Consider the following 21525-nt stretch of genomic DNA (forward strand, 5'->3'; position numbering starts at 1 on the left):
ATTAATACTCTCATAAAAAGCAGCCAACTGTGCTTTTGCTGGAAGTTCAATGGTAGGAATAATCCCAGAGTAAAGCTGCAAATCAGAGTTCAGTTTTTACAGCCAACCGCAGGTAGGAAGGGGTTTCTGACTAAGTCCCTAACTACAGCTTCTTAAACTGGACACCCTGAGAACTCTCAGTCTCTCTAAAACGTGAGAGTCTCTCTCTTTAGGCAGCCAGATGCTCTCATCATTTTAGCTGCGATTTCCGCATTTCACCTTGAAATACGCAACATTTTATCCCTTTGCCTGCCAGATTAAAGGTAAAGGGCCCCTTAATCTAGCCAACAGAAACTAGTGATTGAAAGATGAAGTCAGCGAAATTCAAACTGGCAATAAAATTCAGCTACTTAACGCTGAGTGAGGGTAATTAACCATGGGAACAGATCAGGGAGGGACGTAGCAAATTCTCCACCTCGGAGAGGCTTTTAAAGTCTCTCGCTGAGATACGCTTCAACCCCGCACGAATCCTTGCTCCAATCCCGTGTCTATGTTGCACAGGTCAGACTGGGGAAACAACGCGGTCCCTTTGCGGTCCCCCTCTGCTAGGGCGGCTGAAGAGCACAGTTCTGTTTCCGGGACACAGACAAGGCTCAGGGCAGCGGTTCTGCCCGCCCGGCTGCCGGGAACATCTCCACTTATGGAGCAGAAGAGCCCCGCGGTGGGCGGGGGAAGCTGGGTTAAAGCCTCCCCGCAGCCCAAAGCGGCCGGGAGGCGAAGCGCCGCGTCCAGCCGGCTGCAGACTCCCTCCAGGGCCGCATTCGTTGCGGGGAAGCCGGGCCAGCGGCTGCCCCTCGCCATGAACTGCAGCGAGGCGCTGCGCCTGCGGACCCTGCTCAGCCACCTGCTGCGGCAGCTGCCCGGCGGGGCCAACGCCAGCCGCGGGGCCGCCGCGCCGGCGGGGGACGACGCCTACCTCTACATCCTGCTCATCATGATCTTCTACGGCTGCCTGGCGGGCGGGCTGATCCTGGCCTACACCCGCTCCCGCAAGCGCGAGTCCAAGCACGACCCCTACCACGTCTACATCGAGCGCGACTGGAGCGGGCGGCCCGAGGGCGCCGACCAGCCGCTGTGAGCCCCGGGCCGGGCCGCGGAGCGAGCTCAGGGGCTCGCGCCCAGACCCCAGCGGCGAGCGGCTGGGCAGGGTGATGGCCCGCAGCCGGGCTGCTCGCCAGAGAGCGGCCACGGACCCCCCTCCCCGCGTCCCCGGGGAGAAGGCGGGGGCCGCGGGAACAAGAAAAATCTACTTGCGCCTGAGGTAACCTGAGACCCTCCCCGCTTCGGCGCCCCAGCGAGCCGGAGGGAGCGCGCCCGCCCGCCCGGAGCGCCTGGGCCGGGCGTGGGGTGAAAACAGCGCCCCCTGCCGGCAGCGCTCGCCGCTAAAGCCGGCCCGCCGGACCCAGCCTGACTCCAAACAAAGGCAACCCCGGAGACTCCTTTGGCGTGAGAGGCAAAAGAGCAAATAACGCGAACAGACATCGATGAAGAGGGGTTTAGGTTTTAAACATTGTTTTCAGAACTGGTATTTTCTGTAAGGAAGGACGTCTCTAAAGACCTAGACGGCATCTCTGGGAGAGCAAAGCTGAGGGTACACACAGGGATCGCCCTGAGCAGCCATTCATAGAATATCAGGGGTGGAAGGGACCTCAGGAGGTCATCTAGTCCAACCCCCTGCTCAAAGCAGGACCAATCGCCAACTAAATCATCCCAGCCAGGGCTTTGCAAAGCCTGACCTTAAAACCCTCTAAGGAAGGAGATTCCACCACCTCCCTAGGTGTAACCCATTCCAGTGCTTCATCACCCTCCTAGTGAAAAAGTTTTTCCTAACATCCAACCTAAACCTCCCACAATTCCACATAAATTAGATCAAAAGGCAAGATACAAATAAAAGGACAATTTTCCAAAGCACTAATGGGAGTTAGGTGTCCAATGCCAGTTGACTTTCTGATTTCCCTGGGATCCATTTGTGTAACCTCATTCCAAGAAACTGATTAGCTTTTTTACTGTCACCAATGACAGGTCAGAGATGAGACCCAAACCTGCCATGAGCTCTGTGCAGGCCAGTCCCTGTGTCCACCCAGGGTTCATTACAGGATGGGGGGCTAAGGCAGGAAGCAGAATTTTCTTTTGAACTTCTCCTTTTATTTGAACTTAATCAGTCTAAATCTCAACTATACTTAACTATATTTGAGTTTCAGATGTATTTAGCATTCTTCAATAGAGACATTACTACAAGCTATGTAGCTAGGTGAACAGGAAGAAATCAAAATTGGCAAGTGTTTTGGCTAAACATCAAATCAAATTTGGCCCAAAACAAAGTATCTGAAATTCAGCTCAACTCCAGTAAGAACCTTATACGTAATGAACTACTCTGTGGGAATTAAGCCTTTGTCAACATTGTATACATCACCAAGTAGCTACTGAGATAAAAAAACAGATTGTGTAATGCAAAAGGTTTATCTTGTAACATGGTTGTCCTTTAACAATTGGGACTGATTTGCATTCATTTTCTACTGTATCTCTAGATATTTTTCTTTTGCTCAAATGTTTTCAAGCATTATATAGGATAAGGTATTTCTCTTTAGATGGGCTAGTCCTATTCAATTTTATCTGAACTAAAAATGCTGTTACTGAAAAATTGCTTTGATCAATTTTTAAATGCAACTGTTTCTAAAGACACTCACAATAACTTAAATTACATGAAAATTATCTGTTTCTTTGTAACATCTAGCCCTATAACACTATGATTAAAAGACTTAAGTGCATTAAGACTGCATACAGTACTTTTTAAAAAAATATAGCAAATGAGGCCTGTCCCTCTGTGACATTCCTCAGGGTACAATCTGGATTGTTGGACAGCTGCATTCCTTTGAAAATCCAACTTGGGGTGCCTTTTATACCACTCTGCTGTAAAAACATCCACTCCTGGACTGTTCACACACAGCCGCTAGCATGCAAAATCACTCCCAGCTACGTTACATAAATGCTCTGCCAGCCGCTCATGAATTATGTCAGGGAAACACCAGCAAATTCCAAATTCCAGCCTTGTCCCCCAGAAATGTGCCTCTTGTATTGCCCAGCATCTGCTGCACAAAGCAAGCTCATAGAAAGTCTGTCATTTTATCAAAGGAAAATGATATGCACAGGTGCTGTTATCTCAAGTGGTGGTTCCTAAACACTTCAGTCCAAACTCACATTGGCTTAGATAAAACAAGTTTATTAACTACAGAAAGATAGATTTTAAGTGACTACAAGTAACAAGGCATAAAAGTCAGAACTGGTTACAAAAGAAATACAAGATAAAATGCAACTGACATCTAATTTAAACTAAAATGAATTCAGAGCAAATGTGTCTCTCTCACTGACATGCTATAAAGAGGCTGGATTTCCTTCCAGCCAGGACTACCCCAAGCAATTCAGTATGTCCTTCTATTGTTGTTCAGATGTTGATAATGTAGCCATCAGAGATAAACAGAGGAGCAGAATAAAGTGTTTTCACCCCTTTTATAATTGAGTCCTTTGTTCTAGAAAGATCTTCAATTTCCAGCTGAGTCATCTGGTGACAGCCTGTCTCTTGTGGACTTGAACTTTAGGCCATCCCTGTGATGGAATGTAAATTTCTTGTTCACTTTCTCCCACTGCTGAAGAATGTTCACTTAACTAGATGATAGCCTTGTTGTCTCTGAGGAACTGGTTTTTGGGTGTTCCCCAGAATAACATCATATTTCAGTAACAATCATCCAATGAAGTGAGCTGTAGCACACAAAAGCTTATGCTGAAATAAATTTGTTAGTCTCTAAGGTGCCACAAGTCCTCCTTTTCTTTTTGCGGATACAGACTAACACGGCTGCTACTCTGAAACCAATCATATAGTAGACCCTTATGACTTTACATATAGTGTTGCTACACTTTACCAGGATAATAATAATCAGCAGATTATGACTTTTCAGATGATGCCACACAAGGTATACTTTGTACAATATATATTGTAACCTTGTAACAGTGATCATAGTGGCCTACCCTGTTACACCCTCCCTATGCTATGACTTCAACAGCTCAAATAAAGTCTACAACACCAAGTCTGCAGCTCCTAGCAAAGCCTGGTGCTTCTGTGATCCAAATCTTTTCCTATAAATATTACAACAATGCATGGATTGGGAGTGAGAGAGAGTACACACAAGAGAACCTAACCTGAGGAGAGGAATTTGGAGCGGACAGAGGAAAATTAGGACCCTGGAACAAAAGTTGTATGTGCTGAAGTCCAAATGGTTGCAGGAGTCTATACCTATGTTAGAATTCAGACAGCAGCCTGACTTATGCTGATAATATACTACTTGTGTTTTTGTAACAAAACCAAGGAAATTCCCCAGTCACTTTGATAACTTACAATAAAGTTAGTTACAAAAATGTAATTCCAAGAATATGTTAATTAATAAAACCTAAGTCTTAAAGTGTGGAAATAAAGGTAGATACAGATTCTAATACAAAACAAGTTCTCTAACTAACCTACATATGCAAAAATTTACACTGGGCATTCCAACCACATCAACTCCATCCTTTGTTTATTGTTTTTTCTGTAAGACAGTTAAATTGTTTAACTGATAGGCTATTAAGTGCCCTTATTAATTTTATGTTTAGTGTATTATGGGAACTTTGCCATTGACTTCAGTAGAGCCAGGATTTAATCTTCTGTACTTAACATAGCAGATGCACTGTAGGAAATTGTGCCTTATGTAAGACAGCAGTTTTGATACATAAAACAGTGTTGTGTGTATGATGTCTGCATATTTCAATAATTAAAATGTTAGTATTCTGCAGCAAAATGTGTGTGCAACATATCTTGAAATTACTATTTATATAGGTTTAAAACAAATAAAAGGAAGTTTTTCTTCACACAGTGCACAGTCAACCTGTGGAACTCCATGCCTGAGGAGGTTGTGAAGGCTAGGACTATAACAGGGTTTAAAAGAGAACTGGATAAATTCATGGAGGTTAAGTCCATTAATGGCTATTAGCCAGGATGGGTAAGGAATGGTGTCCCTAGCCTCTATTTGTCAGAGGGTGGAGATGGATGGCAGGAGAGAGATCACTAGATCATTACCTGTTAGGTTCACTCCCTCTGGGGCACCTGGCATTGGCCACTGTCAGTTGACAGCATATTGGGCTGGACAGACCTTTGGTCTGACCCAGTATGGCCATTCTTATGTTCTAAGACAATTACTGTAGTTATTAGTACTTTGTTATATACTTGTTGAAGTTGAAATTATATATTTGTTGAAATAAGAGTTAAGTCTTTAGCTTTCTTTCTGTAACAAACTAAACAATTCTTGGTAATATGTCTTTGTAGTCTGAGACAGTTATGCAACTGTTTGTGTTGCCAGCGCTGGAGGGGGATATTTACAGCCAACCCAACCAACCCTCAACAACAAAGTTTTCACTGAATTATTTTCAATCAGATGAAAATGTATTTAATAAATATTAGGCTTGTAAAACAGTGATTTGGAGAGAAAAGAAGGTCCCAAACTACCTGATAATGGCACTTTAATATTTGTGAAGAGCTATCAGTGCTATTATTATTCATAGGTTTTAAGGCCAGAAGCAACCATTATTTATCATCTACTCTGTCCTCCTGTGTAAGTCAGCCCACAACTTCAGGGTGAACTAGACTGGTTGTCTTTCTAAAAAGATACGCTGTATCTCAACTGACTTCTACCAAGATTGACACATCATTTCCTTGGCTGCAGTAGGGTCTTGTTGGAGGGATGCTTTGAAAACTTGATTACCGAAGAAAAGAAGCTACACAACTGAAAATAAGTTATATTATTTCCCTGGCAGGACTCATAGTGATAATCTCTAAGCAAGACCAGTTTGTATGCCTATGCCTACAAACTACCTAGCACCTGGTTAATTGGCATGGCCCTGCTGCCACCCCACATCACAGAACAAGTAGCATTAATTCTCAAAGATTGTAACTCACTTTGTGTTATGAATGCTGAGCAGTTTAATATTTAAGGAGATATAGAACCCAACTATGACTAAAGATGGAAATAGGTATTTGGGTTGTCTTTTGCTGTTTTCCTGCTCCATGCATGCACTGTGCTGTATTTCTGGGTGTTGTAGCCCTTATTCGGTTCTTATCCACAAATCATCAACAATCAAAGCGGAAGACAGATATGTATGCACATTGGGGAAGAAATTCATGGAATGAGTTAGGTTCCATGACTAACAAAAAATACTATCGAAATGCCCCATGGTGCAGTTGGTCAGTGTCAGCTCCTGCATGGTGCTGGGTATCCTCAGTTCCTGAGTTTCAGTAGGGTTGATCTACATCTGATTCAGTGGGAGATGGGAAAGCTTAGCACTCAGGAGGATCAGACTGGAATGCTTGGCCCAACCATGCTTCCTTGAACTGGGGTGCACACAATACTTCACAAAACTTTTTTGAGAAGCCAACATTGACCCCTGTCGCACTGGGCCTCCTAAATCAATTCAATTTTCTTGTGGGTGACGGAGGAAAAAAAGAAGAGCTCATAGTGTAACCACATAGTTAAACATTTCATTTAGATGAATAGAAATGTTCAGAATAGCCTCTCGTAGAGTCACCAAGACTTTAAACTGTTTGTATGACACAGGATCATCCATCCATCCATTCACTTTGGAGTAATAGCAGGTTTTTTTTAAAGATTTAATTATGTGGTTTGCACATTAGAATTTAAACTTGTTTTTTTCTAGCATAGTCTGTTTCAATGAATATACACAGCAAAATATGAAGTATTTAACTATGGAATCTCTATTTAAGAAAGGATCTGGTGCCTGGTGGTGATTCAGTAAGCTAGAAGGAGTGATTTGGTGGGTCTCAATCCCATACCAAGCAGCCAAACTTTCACATCACAAAAACCCCTGAGACATTTGACACTGACTGGCAGCCTCAGCAGGATCACATGAATCATAGAGACAAATGCTCTGTAGACCTTGAAATGGTGTTTGCTTGATAGCCCCAGATATTGAAGTTATATACTGCAATCCTACAAGCTTCTCCCTCAGTACTGTGTCAAGGTGTCTAAATTACATCCCAGCAAGACCATCGTTGTGGGGCGAGACAACAGTTCATTCTCTGTTGTTAGGGCTCCATGATTTCTGCAACAGCCAGCGTGGCTAACCCCAGAGCCGCCCAAGCAGCTGCCCCCACAGCCAACTGCCCCGGCCATTTCTGAGCTGCCCCAGGTGCCAGATGTACCAGCCACTGCTTGGGCAGCTGGCCCCGGACTGCCTGAACAGCGACGGGTGCAGCCGGTCCCAGGAGTAGAAGGAGCAGCTGCAGCTCGGTGACCCCTGGCATCGGTCCCAGCGGCAGCTAGGTTGCAACCCCCGGCAGCTGGTGCTGCTCCCTCTCCTCCAGAGCAACAGCACCTAGCTGTGCCCCATCCCAGAGCATTGGCTCCCTCCAGGCCCCCCCCAGTAGCACCTAGCTAAATATTTTGGGACTCATTCAACTATTAAAGGGTCTGAATTACTGTTTTGGGAGGCATGAGTCCTAGTGGACACCATGTAATCAAGCAAATGTTGTCATACTCTGTAGAGTCCAAGGATGACCTTCTGGGGTCCCTTCCAACCCTGATATTCTATGATTCTATGACTGAGTGGATGATGGGTAAGGCTATGATTTAGTCAGGGGTATTTATAGTACAAATCATGGATAGGTCATGGGCAATAAACAAAAATTCCCAGCCCCATGACCTGTCCATGACTTGTACTGTCAATTAATCGCAGTTAACTCAGAAAAATTAATCGTGACTAACTGGTTTTAATCCCCCTGTTAAACAAGAGAATACCAATTTAAATACATTAAATATTTTTGATTTTTTCTACATTTTCAAACATTTGATTTCAATTTACACAGAATACAGTGTACAGTGCTCACTTTATATTATTTTTATTACAAAGATTTGCACTATATAATAGTATTTTTCAGTTCACCTTACAAGTATTGTAGTGCAATCTCTACTGTGAAAGTGCAACTTACAAATGTAGATTTTTTTTGTTACGTAACTGCACTCAAAAACAAAACAATGTAAAACTTTAGATCCTACAAGTCCACTCAGTCCTACTTCTTGTTCAGCCAATCAAGCTTGTTTAAATTTGCAAGAGAATGCTGCCTGCTTCTTGTTTACAATGTCACCTGAAAGTGAGAACAGGCATTCACATGGCACTGTTGTAGCCAGTGTTGCAAGTTATTTACATGTCAGATGCAGTAAAGATTCATAAATCCCTTTGTGCTTCAACCACCATTCCAGAATACATGCTTCCATGCCGTTGGTGGGTTCTGCTCAACAACAGTCCAAAGCAATGTGGGCTGACCCATGTTCATTTTCATCATCTGAGTCAGATGCCACCAACAAAAGGTTGATTTTCTTTTTTGGTGGTTCAGGTCCTGTAACTTCTGCATCAGAGTGTAGCTCAGCTCTTTAAAGACTTCTGAAAACATGCTCCACATCTCATTCCTCTCAAATTTTGGAAGGCACTTCAGATTCTTAAATCTTGGGTTGAGTGCTGTAGCTAGCTTTAGAAATCTCACACTGGTACCTTCTTTGCATTTTGTCAAATCTGCTGTGAAAGTGTTCTTAAATCAAACAACATGTGCTGGGTCATCAGCTGAGACTGCTATAACATAAAATATATGACAGAATACAGGTAAAACAGAGCAGGAGACACGTAATTCTCCCCCAAGGAGTTCAGTCACAAATTTAATTAATGCATTATTTTTTAACAAGCATCATCGGCATGGAAGCATGTCCTCGGGAATGATGGCCAAAGCATGAAGGGGTATACGAATGTTTAACATATCTGGCACGTAAATACCTTGCAATGCTGGCTACAACAGTGCCATGCTGTCAAGGTTCCTTCCCCACTCTGAGCTCTAGGGTACAGATATGGGGACCTGCATAAAAACCTCCTAAGCTTACTTTTACCAGCTTAAGTTAAAACTTTCCCAAGGTACAAAATTATTTTACCCTTGGATTTCCACTGCCACCACCAAACTTTATCTGGGTTTACTGGGAAACGGGGTTTGGACACATCTTTCCCCCCAAAATCCTCCCAACCCTTGCACCCCACTTCCTGGGGAAGGTTTGGTAAAAATCCTCACCAATTTGCATAGGTGACCACAGACCCAAACCCTTGGATCTTAGAACAATAAAAAAAGCATTCAGTTTTCTTACAAGACTTTTAATACAAGTAAAGGAATCACCTCTGTAAAATCAGGATGGTAGATACCTTACAGGGTAATTAGATTCAAAACAGAGAATCCCTCTAGGCAAAACCTTAAGTTACAAAAAAGACACACAGACAGGAATATTCATTCTATTCAGCACAGCTATTTTCTCAGCCATTTAAAGAAATCATAATCTAACACATACCTAGCTAGATTACTTACTAAGTTCTAAGACTCCATTCCTGTTCTGTCCCCGGCCAAAGCATCATACAGACAGACACAGACCCTTTGTTTTTCTCCTTCCTCCCAGCTTTTGAAAGTATCTTGTCTCCTCATTGGTCATTTTGGTCAGGTGCCACCGAGGTTACCTTTAGCTTCTTAACTCTTTACAGGTGAGAGGATTTTTCCTCTGGCCAGGAGGGATTTTAAAGAGGTTTACCCTTCCCTTTATATTTATGACACATTTGAACACCTGTTCTCATTTTCAGGTGACACTGTAAATAAGAAGCAGACAACATTATGTCCTGTAAATGTAAATAAACTTGTTTGTCTTAGTGATTGGCTGAACAGGAAGTCGGACTGAGTAGACTTGTAAGCTCCAAAGTTTTAAATTGTTTTGTTTTTGAGTGCAGTTATAGAACAAAAAAAAAAAAAATCTACATTTGTAAGTTGCACTTTCACAGTAGAGACTGCACTACAGTATTTGTAAGAGGTGAATTGAAACATACTATTTATTTTTTACAGTGCAAATATTTGTAATAAAAATGACTATAAAGTGAGCACTGTACACTTTGTATTCTGTGTTGTAACTGAAATAAAAATATTTGAAAATGTAGAAAACATCCAAATATATTTAAATAAATGGTATTCTAATTGTTTAACAGAGTGATTAATCGCTTGAAAGCCCTACTTCTTTTTAAGCTCCTCACCCCCATTCCAGAACTTTTATGCTAGGTAAAATGGCCAGAGGAGCATGAAAGACCGTGGGGAATTGGCAATGCAGAAAACAACTGTAAGGCTGTCCTCCAAGGACCCTGCACAAGTTTTGTACAAAAATGTTGTGCCACCATGAGAGGGGCATGGTGGGGGTGGAGCCACAACACTAAAGAGATTCTAGGCAGCATTCCAGCCTAAAGGACAGCCTCAGGGAGCCCCGCAAGGTAGGTACAGCACAGAGTTTTTAGGCTCATATTTAAACAAAATGTAAAGCACTTTTCACTGAGTGACCAACCCTCCAAATGAGTTCAGCACCCTTAACTGCTATTGATGTTGATGAAAATTGAAGGTGGTCAGCACCTGAGTGTAAACTTGTAACATTAGTAGCCAATTGGTCTACTGAACTCAGCCATTCTTGATGCTAAAAAGGAAAAACATTGTGAATTTAGTTCTTTGGGTGAATGTTCTATTTATCCATAGAAGATATAGAGCACAGGCATAGTCTATGCTTGGGGGGAAGGGCAAGGAGGACATTTATCTTGCATCTTGCATACACTATGTGTTTGGCTGACGACTTCTTAGAATTTGTTAGATAGTGATGTAAACTTCAGTGAATGTTATCCAAGGGAACTGCCACATTCCCCAGAGTTTTTACTTCTGCGCTCTGAAGTATCATTTACCTCAATTATGCTGCATTACTGCTGATGCACATGACTGTGGAATCAGTTGCCATCATCAGTTCATTTTTCTCATCACAGGAGAGACACCACCAGCATCAAGGAGCGTGTACACTGGTGGCTCTGTTCTGAGCTATTTGAGTACCATACGGTGGCAATAGTTAGAACATATGTAACCCAATGCCAAAACCCAAACAGCAAAGTTGAAGAGCCAAATGTTATTTCCTGAACTTTAATATAGTAAGAAAACACTATGAAAGCTTGTAATAAAAATAAAGTACCAGATCAAACGATTTTTTTAAAGTGACACCCTTACAAGAGGTCTTAAATAGTTGCAAAAGATTATAAAACATTCAAGTTTGTGGAAAGCTATTTTGATGTTAAAAAAGCATCACTTCTTTATATTTCAGAATTCTCTCATCAGATAACAAGCATTACCCAGCCTTTGAAGACAAAATACTCCCCTCCAAGAAATGGCAGCACTGAGCACTTTAAATTATTTGTGGCATGCTAAAAAGAGCAAAGCAACATAACTAGAATGTCAAACAAAGTTGATCAATGGAGGCAATACAAGATAAGCAAAAGGCATTAGGATTTGCATTTGCTTAGATTTTCAGCTTGATTTTGTATGACTGCTTTGCTACATGCCCAGAATTTACTATTTGAATAGCAAGGGAAAGCATCAGAGTGTTTGGACTTCTATGCAGTTTAGTTCTTATGATTTTGCACAAGTATTAAGAATTTTGGTTAGCAGGCAATTCTGGCAGCCTGAGTACGCTCCTTTTCTTTAAGACAGATCACCTCCAGCTACGAGGACATAACCATCAACAACTTCCAAAGCCAAAACCTTATTATAGCTCTACTGAAGGGAAGCAGGAAGAATAGTGCGGAAGATCATCACTTCCACCAATTCCACAAAAATCCATGCTAGCAACAGCCAAGATCCACTTCCAACTGTGAAATTAACACGAAGCACAATGGAAGGCAGAGCCTGTACAACTAGGTTAGTTTGTGCACACACTAAATTATGCTTCACATAGTAAGAACTCAGAGCACCAGCCATACTTAAAGCCCAAACCTGCTTCCATCTGAACAGAATGTATAGAACAGCTACTTCTACATCTAAAATTTCCACTGTTGTGACAGAAAGTTTTAGACAATTGTACATGCTAATTTAAGATTTAAGGCGTCATCCCAATAATTTTAAATAAATATTTACTTGAGCATAAATGTGTTTGTTTGGTATAAGAATATTGTGTTTTAAAGACTGAATGTCTTCATAATTCAGAAGCCCAGTGCTGGAATTTCACCCATAAATGTTTTAGAGATAAAAGTTATACTGATACCATATGTAGACAAGATACATTAGGAATATGAATTTCATCTGTAAGAAACAGTGAGTTGTAACCATAATACAACACCACCACAGTTCAACAATGCTATATAATTAGCAGGTAACTTCAACGTTAATTCTTCTTTTGATCTGGTAGAAAAGATACGAAAACCTCCCAACATTATTGCAAGATGACATTACACAGTTAAAAAGGTCAATCTTTCCTCCACATGCACACAATCGCAATACATTTACGATAGCTACAACGTTAAACAGTTTTGTAGTCCTTATGCCATTTTTAGATTCCTGTTTTCTCAAAAGTAGGAAAACAGAGGAAAAAGTTTCTTGAGCAAGGACTTTAGAGAGACCATTTCCGACTTTAACTATAGAAAAATTTCCATTTAAGAGAGTTGGACAATATATTACAAATTCTCCAACCTAATGATATAAACATTTCTAGAAACCCTTTAAGTTCAATACTGGTGCAGCCAACCATTTCATCTTTATATCAACTTATACCATTATTTGTTAAAAACATATGTTAAGTATACATACATTTTTAAAATATGGTTTATTTTCTGTTTTCTGATTTATAAGGAATAAAATGAGTGGTTTCCCAGTCACATATTCCAGCCTTACAAGTATAAAGGTAACAGCCTTGTGAATTGTCAAAACATCCGTCAGGATGAAATTAAGATCAGATTTACAAGTTACAGTCAAATAGATCTTTACTTACAAGCAGAGTGTGTGTTTTCAAGTACTTACTATGTGACTAGATTTCCATCCTTTTAATTTGCTCAACTTAGATTAGCAGTCTGAACACGAAGTGCTGCCATCCTGAGATCTAAAGTGTTAATTCAGGTTAAGAAAGCAAGCTACCCTCTAAACTTTAAAACAATAAAAAAATTTAAAAAATAGAACCAAGAGTATAGCAATTTAAGGTAACCATATTCTGAGAAACCCATAATAAAAACCAAACAGGAGAAAGACAAATGAAAGTTGCGCATTAACTTTGGATTGAAGGAAGATAAAGTTTTCTCATGCTGAGAAGTTAATATCCTTCTGGGACCACAGTAGTCAAAGCATCTACTCTGAACAACTGCACTAAAGAGATGACTAGCATATCATATACACAATTTCAATGCCACTTTCCTATTATAATGTTTCAGACTGATGGGGTAAAAACTTGCAAATTCAAAATAGGAGAAAAAGTTGCAATAAAATAAGTATGTTGTGCTTCATAGTAATAATGAAATTACTAGCTATAGAAAACAAAGGATGAAACAGCTGACAGATATGTAGCTTATACTCCACGACTTCCAAAGAAAGGGAAGCAGCTTCTCAAATCAGCTTAATATGCTTGTCCTTTCCCTTTGCATTCAACAGAGCTGTTAGTGTGGATCTAGATCTACATAAGTGATCCTAACCAAATATTAACAGGATTAAGTCAAAGGAGAAACCTGATAAGCGTTGTGTTCCTTGTACATCGAGGACACTAAACACTGGCTTTACAACAGATGATTTTTTGAGAGTTTACACATGTTCAAGTGTTATATTTTCAATTTTCAGAGAGGAAGCAGAAAGTATGACTATTTACCAATCGCTTTATTCCCCCATCCCCCAAACCATGTAATTCATTGGTAACACTACAACTCCAAGTGGGATCTCTCCCATCTAATAAACGAGAAGTTACTTTGATGTGGCCACTCTTACTGGAAAAAAAGAACTCTAATTGTTGCCAGATCAAGCTCAAGGCTCAAAATAAGCAGTTCTGAAGTTTCATACACGTCACATAGGAGCAACTAATTCCATTTCTCACTGTCATAGGTGTCTGCTTCAAAGATGGTGTTTCTAAGCTGAAATGATTGCACATCTGTATGAATGGATTCACTGTTCAAGCAGTGGAGATTTTAGCATTCAATATTACCGAAAAAGTTCCTGAAGCAGCAGGATAGTTGTAAGTAAGGCATTTACAGGAATGATTTCAACATTACATGAGTGAATCACTAACACAAAACTTCAGGAACGGGTATGCCCTTTGGCTCACTGCCTTAAATATTTCACAGGGGCCCAATTAACTTGAGCAAACTTCTTCCATTTCAAAAATACATTTGCCTTTATGTCCTGGGCCACTAGGACTAGCAAAAACACAGATCTGCAGTACTTCCAGAACAAACGGCACACTAGAAGGGATAAAGGTCTTCCACGTTCAGAGAATGACTGTCCAGAGAGCTGAAGTCACACAATGAAGAGGGAAAGCAATCACCTCCCAGTCCCCATTAACTGGCCCAATCCTGGAAGCGGAAGCAGTCACTTGCAATCTTCCACACTGTGCTGGTAGGTGTAGCTTGTGCCGTCAGTAAGAAATTCTGGGTGAAGTAACGTTGCTTGTTGCCATCAAATTTTACTCTCCCACACGTCACTACAAGGACTGTTGTCTGGCTTTGAGTAGCTTGCTCTTCACAAAAAGAATGACAGATGTAAAAGAATAAAAAAAAGTTATGCACAATTTCCCATCACCTCAGCTGCTTATGTGAAATGCTAGAGTGTCTACTTAACTAATAATCATTTCCATACAAGTCACAGCTGCAGGTCTGTTAGCAAACAGTTGGAAGAGTATGTGTGTTAAATTGATTTTTATGTTGTATTGTTACTAACAGAAACACCTGTGGTAACTTGTTCATTAGCAAATGTTGCTTTTTAATGCTATTTTTAACTTGCACTGTTTATGTTACAATGCCATGTAGTTAGTTTAATATATTAAGAGTAACTGCTTCAGTGCATGAAAATATCAAGGTTATAGCTGAGTAAGGGTTCTAAAAGAGGAAGTTTAATAAATTCTATTGTACAGTTTTAAGTAGTCACCCTCCCACTACACCCCTTTATTTAAAAATAGCCCTACATTTCAGCCATCAGGTCTTTTCTTTACCTTGTTCTAATAGCCACATCAATCAATATTTATTACATTTGTTGTTCACATTCTACAACTATTAAAAAAAACCCCAGAATTATAAAATAACCTTACCATGAACAGGTTGGCAGTCTAACATATTAACCTGGAATTCACTAGATGGCAACATTTCAAAAAATTCTTTCAGTGCTTCTTGTCCAGACACTGCATTACCATTCCAAATTAATGTTGCTTTGTCCAGATAAAGTCTAGCCAACACCTAAAGGGATTATGAGAACATATTTGGAAAAAATCCATTATTAAAAATCAAGCTACTTGTTGCCAATATGGGAAACACATTCATACGATCAGAAGAATTAAAACAGTATTGCAGATATTAGATCCTCCATACAGAACTGACTGAAGTGTCCAACTCAAACATTGGCTTCCATTAGCAACTACCATCCCTGATCAAGAATTGAAACAACTACACAAAATGAATGTATGTTTCTTCGTAACTTATTTTGTTAAGTAACAATGTGCCTAATACTCAATATAGAGACTGATCGGGTTCTTCAGCTGTTTCTTGTAGGGGGAAGGGATGGAACTGAACCACTTCCCAGCATAGCCAAAGCCAAGTATTCCCCATTAAGAAAAAGAACACAGGGAAGTGTAACCTGAATAAAATTAACATGCATATAAACAAGGGCCACTGGAAAGTTACAAAAGAACACAGCGTAGCATGTTTGAGGAAGCAGGCCAGTGCTTGAGCTCTATAATACAAACCTTAAAGAAAGGTCTATGTTGACCTCTTGCTATCTCTATCATGCACACTCATCTAGAGATCCATAAATATCACCACATTAAACAAAAAGAAAAGGAGTACTTGTGGCACCTTAGAGACTAACCAATTTATTTGAGCATAAGCTTTCGTGAGCTACAGCTCACTTCATCGGATGCATACTGTGGAAACTCCAGAAGACATTATATACACAGAGACCATGAAACAATACCTCCTCCCACCCCACTCTCCTGCTGGTAATAGCTTATCTAAAGTGATCACTCTCCTTACAACGTGTATGATAATCAAGGTGGGCCATTTCTAGCATAAATCCAAGTTTAATCAGAACGTCGGGGGGGAGGGGCGGTAGGAAAAAACAAGGGGAAATAGGCTACCTTGCATAATGACTTAGCCACTCCCAGTCTCTATTTAAGCCTAAATTAATAGTATCCAATTTACTTATGTCAACGCTTATGTCCTTACCCATAACTATTTTACATTTGGGGACAATGTATACCTTCAGATCAGCGGCACTGCTATGGGTACCCGCATGGCCCCACAGTATGCCAACATTTTTAAGGCTGATTTAGAACAACGCTTCCTCAGCTCTCGTCCCCTAACGCCCCTACTCTACTTGCGCTATACTGATGACATCTTCATCATCTGGACCCATGGAAAAGAAGCCCTTGAGGAATTCCACCATGATTTCAACAATTTCCATCCCACCATCAACCTCAGCCTGGTCCAGTCCACACAAGAGATCCACTTCCTGGACACTACAGTGCTAATAAGTGATGGTCACATAAACACTACCCTATACCGGAAACCTACTGACCGCTATTCCTACCTACATGCCTCCAGCTTTCACCCTGACAACACCACACGATCCATTGTCTACAGCCAAGCTCTGCGATACAACCGCATTTGCTCCAACCCCTCAGACAGAGACAAACACCTACAAGAGCTCTATCAAGCATTCTTACAACTACAATACCCACCTGCGGAAGTGAAGAAACAGATTGATAGAGCCAGAAGAGTTCCCAGAAGTCATCTACTACAGGACAGGCCTAACAAAGAAAATAACAGAACGCCACTAGCCGTCACCTTCAGCCCCCAACTAAAACCCCTCCAACGCATTATTAAGGATCTACAACCTATCCTGAAGGATGATCCAACACTCTCACAGATCTTGGGAGACAGGCCAGTCCTTGCCTACAGACAGCCCCCCAACCTGAAGCAAATACTCACCAACAACTACATACCACACAACAGAACCACTAACCCAGGAACCTATTCTTGCAACAAAGCCCGTTGCCAACTGTGCCCACATATCTATTCAGGGGGCACCATCACAGGGCCTAATAACATCAGCCACACTATCAGAGGCTCGTTCACCTGCACATCCACCAATGTGATATATGCCATCATGTGCCAGCAATGCCCCTCTGCCATGTACATTGGTCAAACTGGACAGTCTCTACGTAAAAGAATAAATGGACACAAATCAGATGTCAAGAATTATAACATTCATAAACCAGTCGGAGAACACTTCAATCTCTCTGGTCACGCAATTACAGACATGAAGGTCACTATCTTAAAACAAAAAAACTTCAAATCCAGACTCCAGCAAGAAACTGCTGAATTGGAATTCATTTGTAAATTGGATACTATTAATTTAGGCTTACATAGAGACTGGGAGTGGCTAAGTCATTATGCAAGGTAGCCTATTTCCCCTTTTTTTTTTTCCTAACCCCCGCCCACCCAGACGTTCTGGTTAAACTTGGATTTATGCTGGAAATGGCCCACCTTGATTATCATACACGTTGTAAAGAGAGTGATCACTTTAGATAAGGTATTACCAGCAGGAGAGTGGGGTGGGAGGAGGTATTGTTTCATGGTCTCTGTGTATATAATGTCTTCTGCAGTTTCCACAGTATGCATCTGATGAAGTTAGCTGTAGCTCACGAAAGCTTATGCTCAAATAAATTGGTTGATCTCTAAGGTGCCACAAGTACTCCTTTTCTTTTTGCGAATACAGACTAACACGGCTGTTACTCTGAAACCTCACATTAAACAAGTGCGTGAAAAAGCATTCAGATCAGCAATTCTTCCACTGTAGTCCATGGAGCACTCCCTGATCATAAGATGCTGGAACCACTTTCTCTTCCTCAGTCATTTCTAGAGATACCCAAACTCAATTATAATGAAGGGACACTGCTAGCTTAGAAGGTTAGCAGAAAGGAAACTTACTAATTCATGAGATCAGAGACGAGATATTCTGAAAAAGGAAACTAATACAACCGATTTTAAATGTACATATTCAAATTTACTATGCACTGTAGCTGCCGAAGAAATAGAGAGAAATAGTATCATGGTTGTGAAGGGATCTATGAGACATGCTTTAGAAGCGCCTCACACAATGAAAAAAAATTAAGAATCCCTAATTTAAAAAGTGTTTTGAAGGATACTTCATAGAGCAGATCAGAATACACACAGAGATCTGGACTCTGCCAGTAATGATAAGATGGGTGGTAGCTAACTCCTAGAAGCCTTGAAGTATATAAGAGGATCAGTCTGACAATGGAAGTACACACAAGAGCAACAAGGGGACAAAAACTGAGTCTTGTTAGGGATCTACCTACCCTTCTTCTTTTATCCATCGTATCATAGTAAATGTTGACAAACTCTTCAGCAGCTCTACAAGTCTGATCCACATAAGTTTTAAAGTTCTAGAAATAACAACAAAACCCTCACAATTATGTAAGGCAATGTAAAACAGTTGGTTTGATTAAATTCTATGAGCAGTTTCTCCAGCAAGTAAATTAACATGTACAGTAACAAAATGAGATACAAAATGCTGAACTGTTTCCTATGGCATACACGACAGGGCTTTCAACCCCTACCCCTGTGAATTCCAGGGACCCCCTTGCAGACTGATCCACAGTTAAACCGATCTCGAACGAGAATTAGCATGTTAGTTTTCTTAACATTCCAGTTAAGTTTCCCTGGACATTTCGCCCAGTGACTCCCAGTTACCCCTCCCTTGCCCCCTCCCCAACAATCTGTCATTTTCCTCCCCCAGGCGCATTTATACCCTGCAGATACGTGTAGACAAATCTCACCCCCGCCGCCCTGCCTCCTCTGAGTGCCGATTCCGGCTGCTCGGGGCAGGGCCCGCGCAGCCAGCGCTCGGCAAGCCTCGCTCAGAGGGCCACGAAATGTGCCTAGCTCCGGAAGTCCCCGGCGGGCAGGGCCGCGCGGCGGCTGGCCCAGGGGGTCACCCCACCCGCAGTCCCCAGGCCCTGGTCCCCTCATGGAGGACGAGCTGCCCCCCCCCCCCCCCCCGCGCCCGGTTCCGGCCTCCCGCTCCCGGTCGCCCGCGGACTCACCACGGAGGCGGCCATACAGGCAGCGAAAGGGAAGCCCCGACCCAGACCCGCCGCAGAGGACAAGGCAGCGGCAGCTCTCTCTGGGACGCTGAGCCCGCGGCGACCAAAAGAAAGCGGATGTGTCCCACACAACCAGCGTCCCCCTTCCGGTCGCGCTACGGTCCATTGCACAACTCCTTCCGGCGAGCAACACGGATCTGGGCCGCGGGCTTCCACAGCTGGGGGGGGGGCCGACCGCCGCGCATGCGTCGCGAGTCCGGTGATGGGGGCACTGGTCCGGGCGGCTTCAGGCGCAGGTGGCGGGCCCGGGGCGCGGGGAAGGAGAGGGGCGGAGTCGGCCGCCCTGACACGCTCCCACGAGCCGTCCTCCCCCTTCCCAGCCCGCGGCGCTTGGTGTCGGGCGAGGCGCTGCCACCCGCGCCCCCAGAGGACGGTCAGGGCCAGATGGAGCTCGCGCCCCTGGCTTCAGCAGCGCCAGGTCCATCTACCCCGCCCGCGGATCCGGTCCCCCCCGTCTCTGCGCGGCGTGCAGCTCTGTCCACACACACACGGCACAGCGCAGAACTGGGCGCAGAGTCCGGGACTTGCGCAGAGTTAATGCAGAGGCTGCTGCAAACACCCTGGCGAGAGGAAGATGCTGAAGCATTTAAGCAAACGGGGAAAGGTCTGGGCTCCACTGAGATGAGAAATGAGGCGGGGAATCAACGTGCACAGATACATATATCAATAAATAGGAGGGCTGGTTTATCTTCTCTGTAGTGTTCATTAATCGGCACTGCAGAGGAGAGGGCTCTTGTGCGACAGTGCCTGGCAGCCTGGTCACCACAAAGATTCACAATTATTGTACCCTAATGTAACAGGATGTTTATTACAAAGAAATCTGATGAGGTTCAATAAGGATAAGTGCAGGGTCCTGCACTTAGGACGGAAGAACCCAATGCACAGCTACAGACTAGGGACCGAATGGCTCGGCAGCAGTTCTGCGGAAAAGGACCTAGGGGTGACAGTGGACGAGAAGCTGGATATGAGTCAGCAGTGTGCCCTTGTTGCCAAGAAGGCCAATGGCATTTTGGGATGTATAAGTAGGGGCATAGCGAGCAGATCGAGGGAGGTGATCGTTCCCCTCTATTCGACATTGGTGAGGCCTCATCTGGAGTACTGTGTCCAGTTTTGGGCCCCACACTATAGGAAGGATGTGGATAGATTGGAGAAAGTCCAGCGAAGGGCAACAAAAATGATTAGGGGTCTAGAACACATGACTTATGAGGAGAGGCTGAGGGAGCTGGGATTGTTTAGCCTGCAGAAGAGAAGAATGAGGGGGATTTGATAGCTGCTTTCAACTACCTGAAAGGGGGTTCCAAAGAGGATGGCTCTAGACTGTTCTCAATGGTAGCAGATGACAGAACGAGGAGTAATGGTCTCAAGTTGCAGTGGGGGGAGGTTTAGATTGGATATTAGGGAAAACTTTTTCACTAAGAGGGTGGTGAAACACTGGAATGCGTTACCTAGGGAGGTGGTAGAATCTCCTTCCTTAGAGGTTTTTAAGGTCAGGCTTGACAAAGCCCTGGCTGGGATGATTTAACTGGGAATTGGTCCTGCTTCAAGCAGGGGGTTGGACTAGATGACCTTCTGGGGTCCCTTCCAACCCTGATATTCTATGATTATCCATATAAATGCCTAGGCCTTTTGTGAACCCTGCGAGGCCCTTTGTCTGAATGATATCATTTTACAATCTAATCTTTAGAAATTGCAATAATGTGCATTTATTGTCAAAGTTGGTATTGTTCCTCTTATCTTATTAATATAATACCATTTATATTGTGATTTCTGTCTTGTCAGAGTGTAGAAAATACTATAGATATAGGTACAAAAATATAGGCAATACAATATATAGATATCCTGAGTATTTCTGCTTTATTCACAATTTATCTATGTATACAATGTACCTTCCAGAGGTCATATAATAAAAAAAATCAGGTTACAAGATAAATCTAAATGACACATTGTCAGCTAAAATACTCCCTTACCAAAAAAGAAAGAAACAAACAAAAATTAAGCCCCATCTCCTTTGCCAATACTCCATGTGCACGCTCCAATAAAATCATGGGTAAATGGATAAACCTTACAGTGAGACTTACAGGTGAACAAATTTGGGTTCTGGCACACCAGGCTAACAGTGAATCTGAATTCTAGAGTCCAGGGTCTTCCACAAGAAGATGCCCTGCTTTTGTTCAACTCTTAAATCAGATTCAGATTTTTACCCAGG

The 21525-nt window shown here is 42.5% G+C and overlaps 2 protein-coding genes across 4 annotated transcripts; one reads left to right on the forward strand and one right to left on the reverse strand.

Moving 5' to 3' along the window:
• The first annotated feature begins 423 nt into the window (after positions 1 to 423).
• Positions 424 to 4845, forward strand: KCNE5 (potassium voltage-gated channel subfamily E regulatory subunit 5). The gene has a single exon (XM_073361226.1). It carries the CDS (start codon positions 530 to 532, stop codon positions 1115 to 1117), a length of 588 nt encoding a protein of 195 aa, XP_073217327.1. The 5' UTR covers positions 424 to 529; the 3' UTR covers positions 1118 to 4845.
• On the reverse strand, positions 3881 to 19408 carry NXT2 (nuclear transport factor 2 like export factor 2). Of its 3 annotated transcripts, none has more exons than XR_012160971.1 (5): positions 19260 to 19408; positions 18513 to 18599; positions 15225 to 15369; positions 10870 to 14657; positions 3881 to 9747 (listed from the first exon to the last, which is right to left on the reverse strand). XR_012160971.1 is itself a non-coding variant. In XM_073361227.1 (4 exons), exons 1-4 carry the CDS (start codon positions 19272 to 19274, stop codon positions 14479 to 14481), a joined length of 426 nt encoding a protein of 141 aa, XP_073217328.1. In that variant the 5' UTR covers positions 19275 to 19408; the 3' UTR covers positions 3881 to 14478. The 3 variants fall into 3 exon arrangements, 1 of the variants encoding a protein (XP_073217328.1); XR_012160970.1 differs by having other exon boundaries at positions 3881 to 8703; positions 9476 to 14657; XM_073361227.1 differs by having other exon boundaries at positions 3881 to 14657.
• Between the last annotated feature and the right edge of the window lie 2117 nt (positions 19409 to 21525).

This window comes from Lepidochelys kempii, chromosome 9 (assembly GCF_965140265.1).
Source record: "Lepidochelys kempii isolate rLepKem1 chromosome 9, rLepKem1.hap2, whole genome shotgun sequence".
NCBI classification, from domain to species: domain Eukaryota; kingdom Metazoa; phylum Chordata; order Testudines; family Cheloniidae; genus Lepidochelys; species Lepidochelys kempii.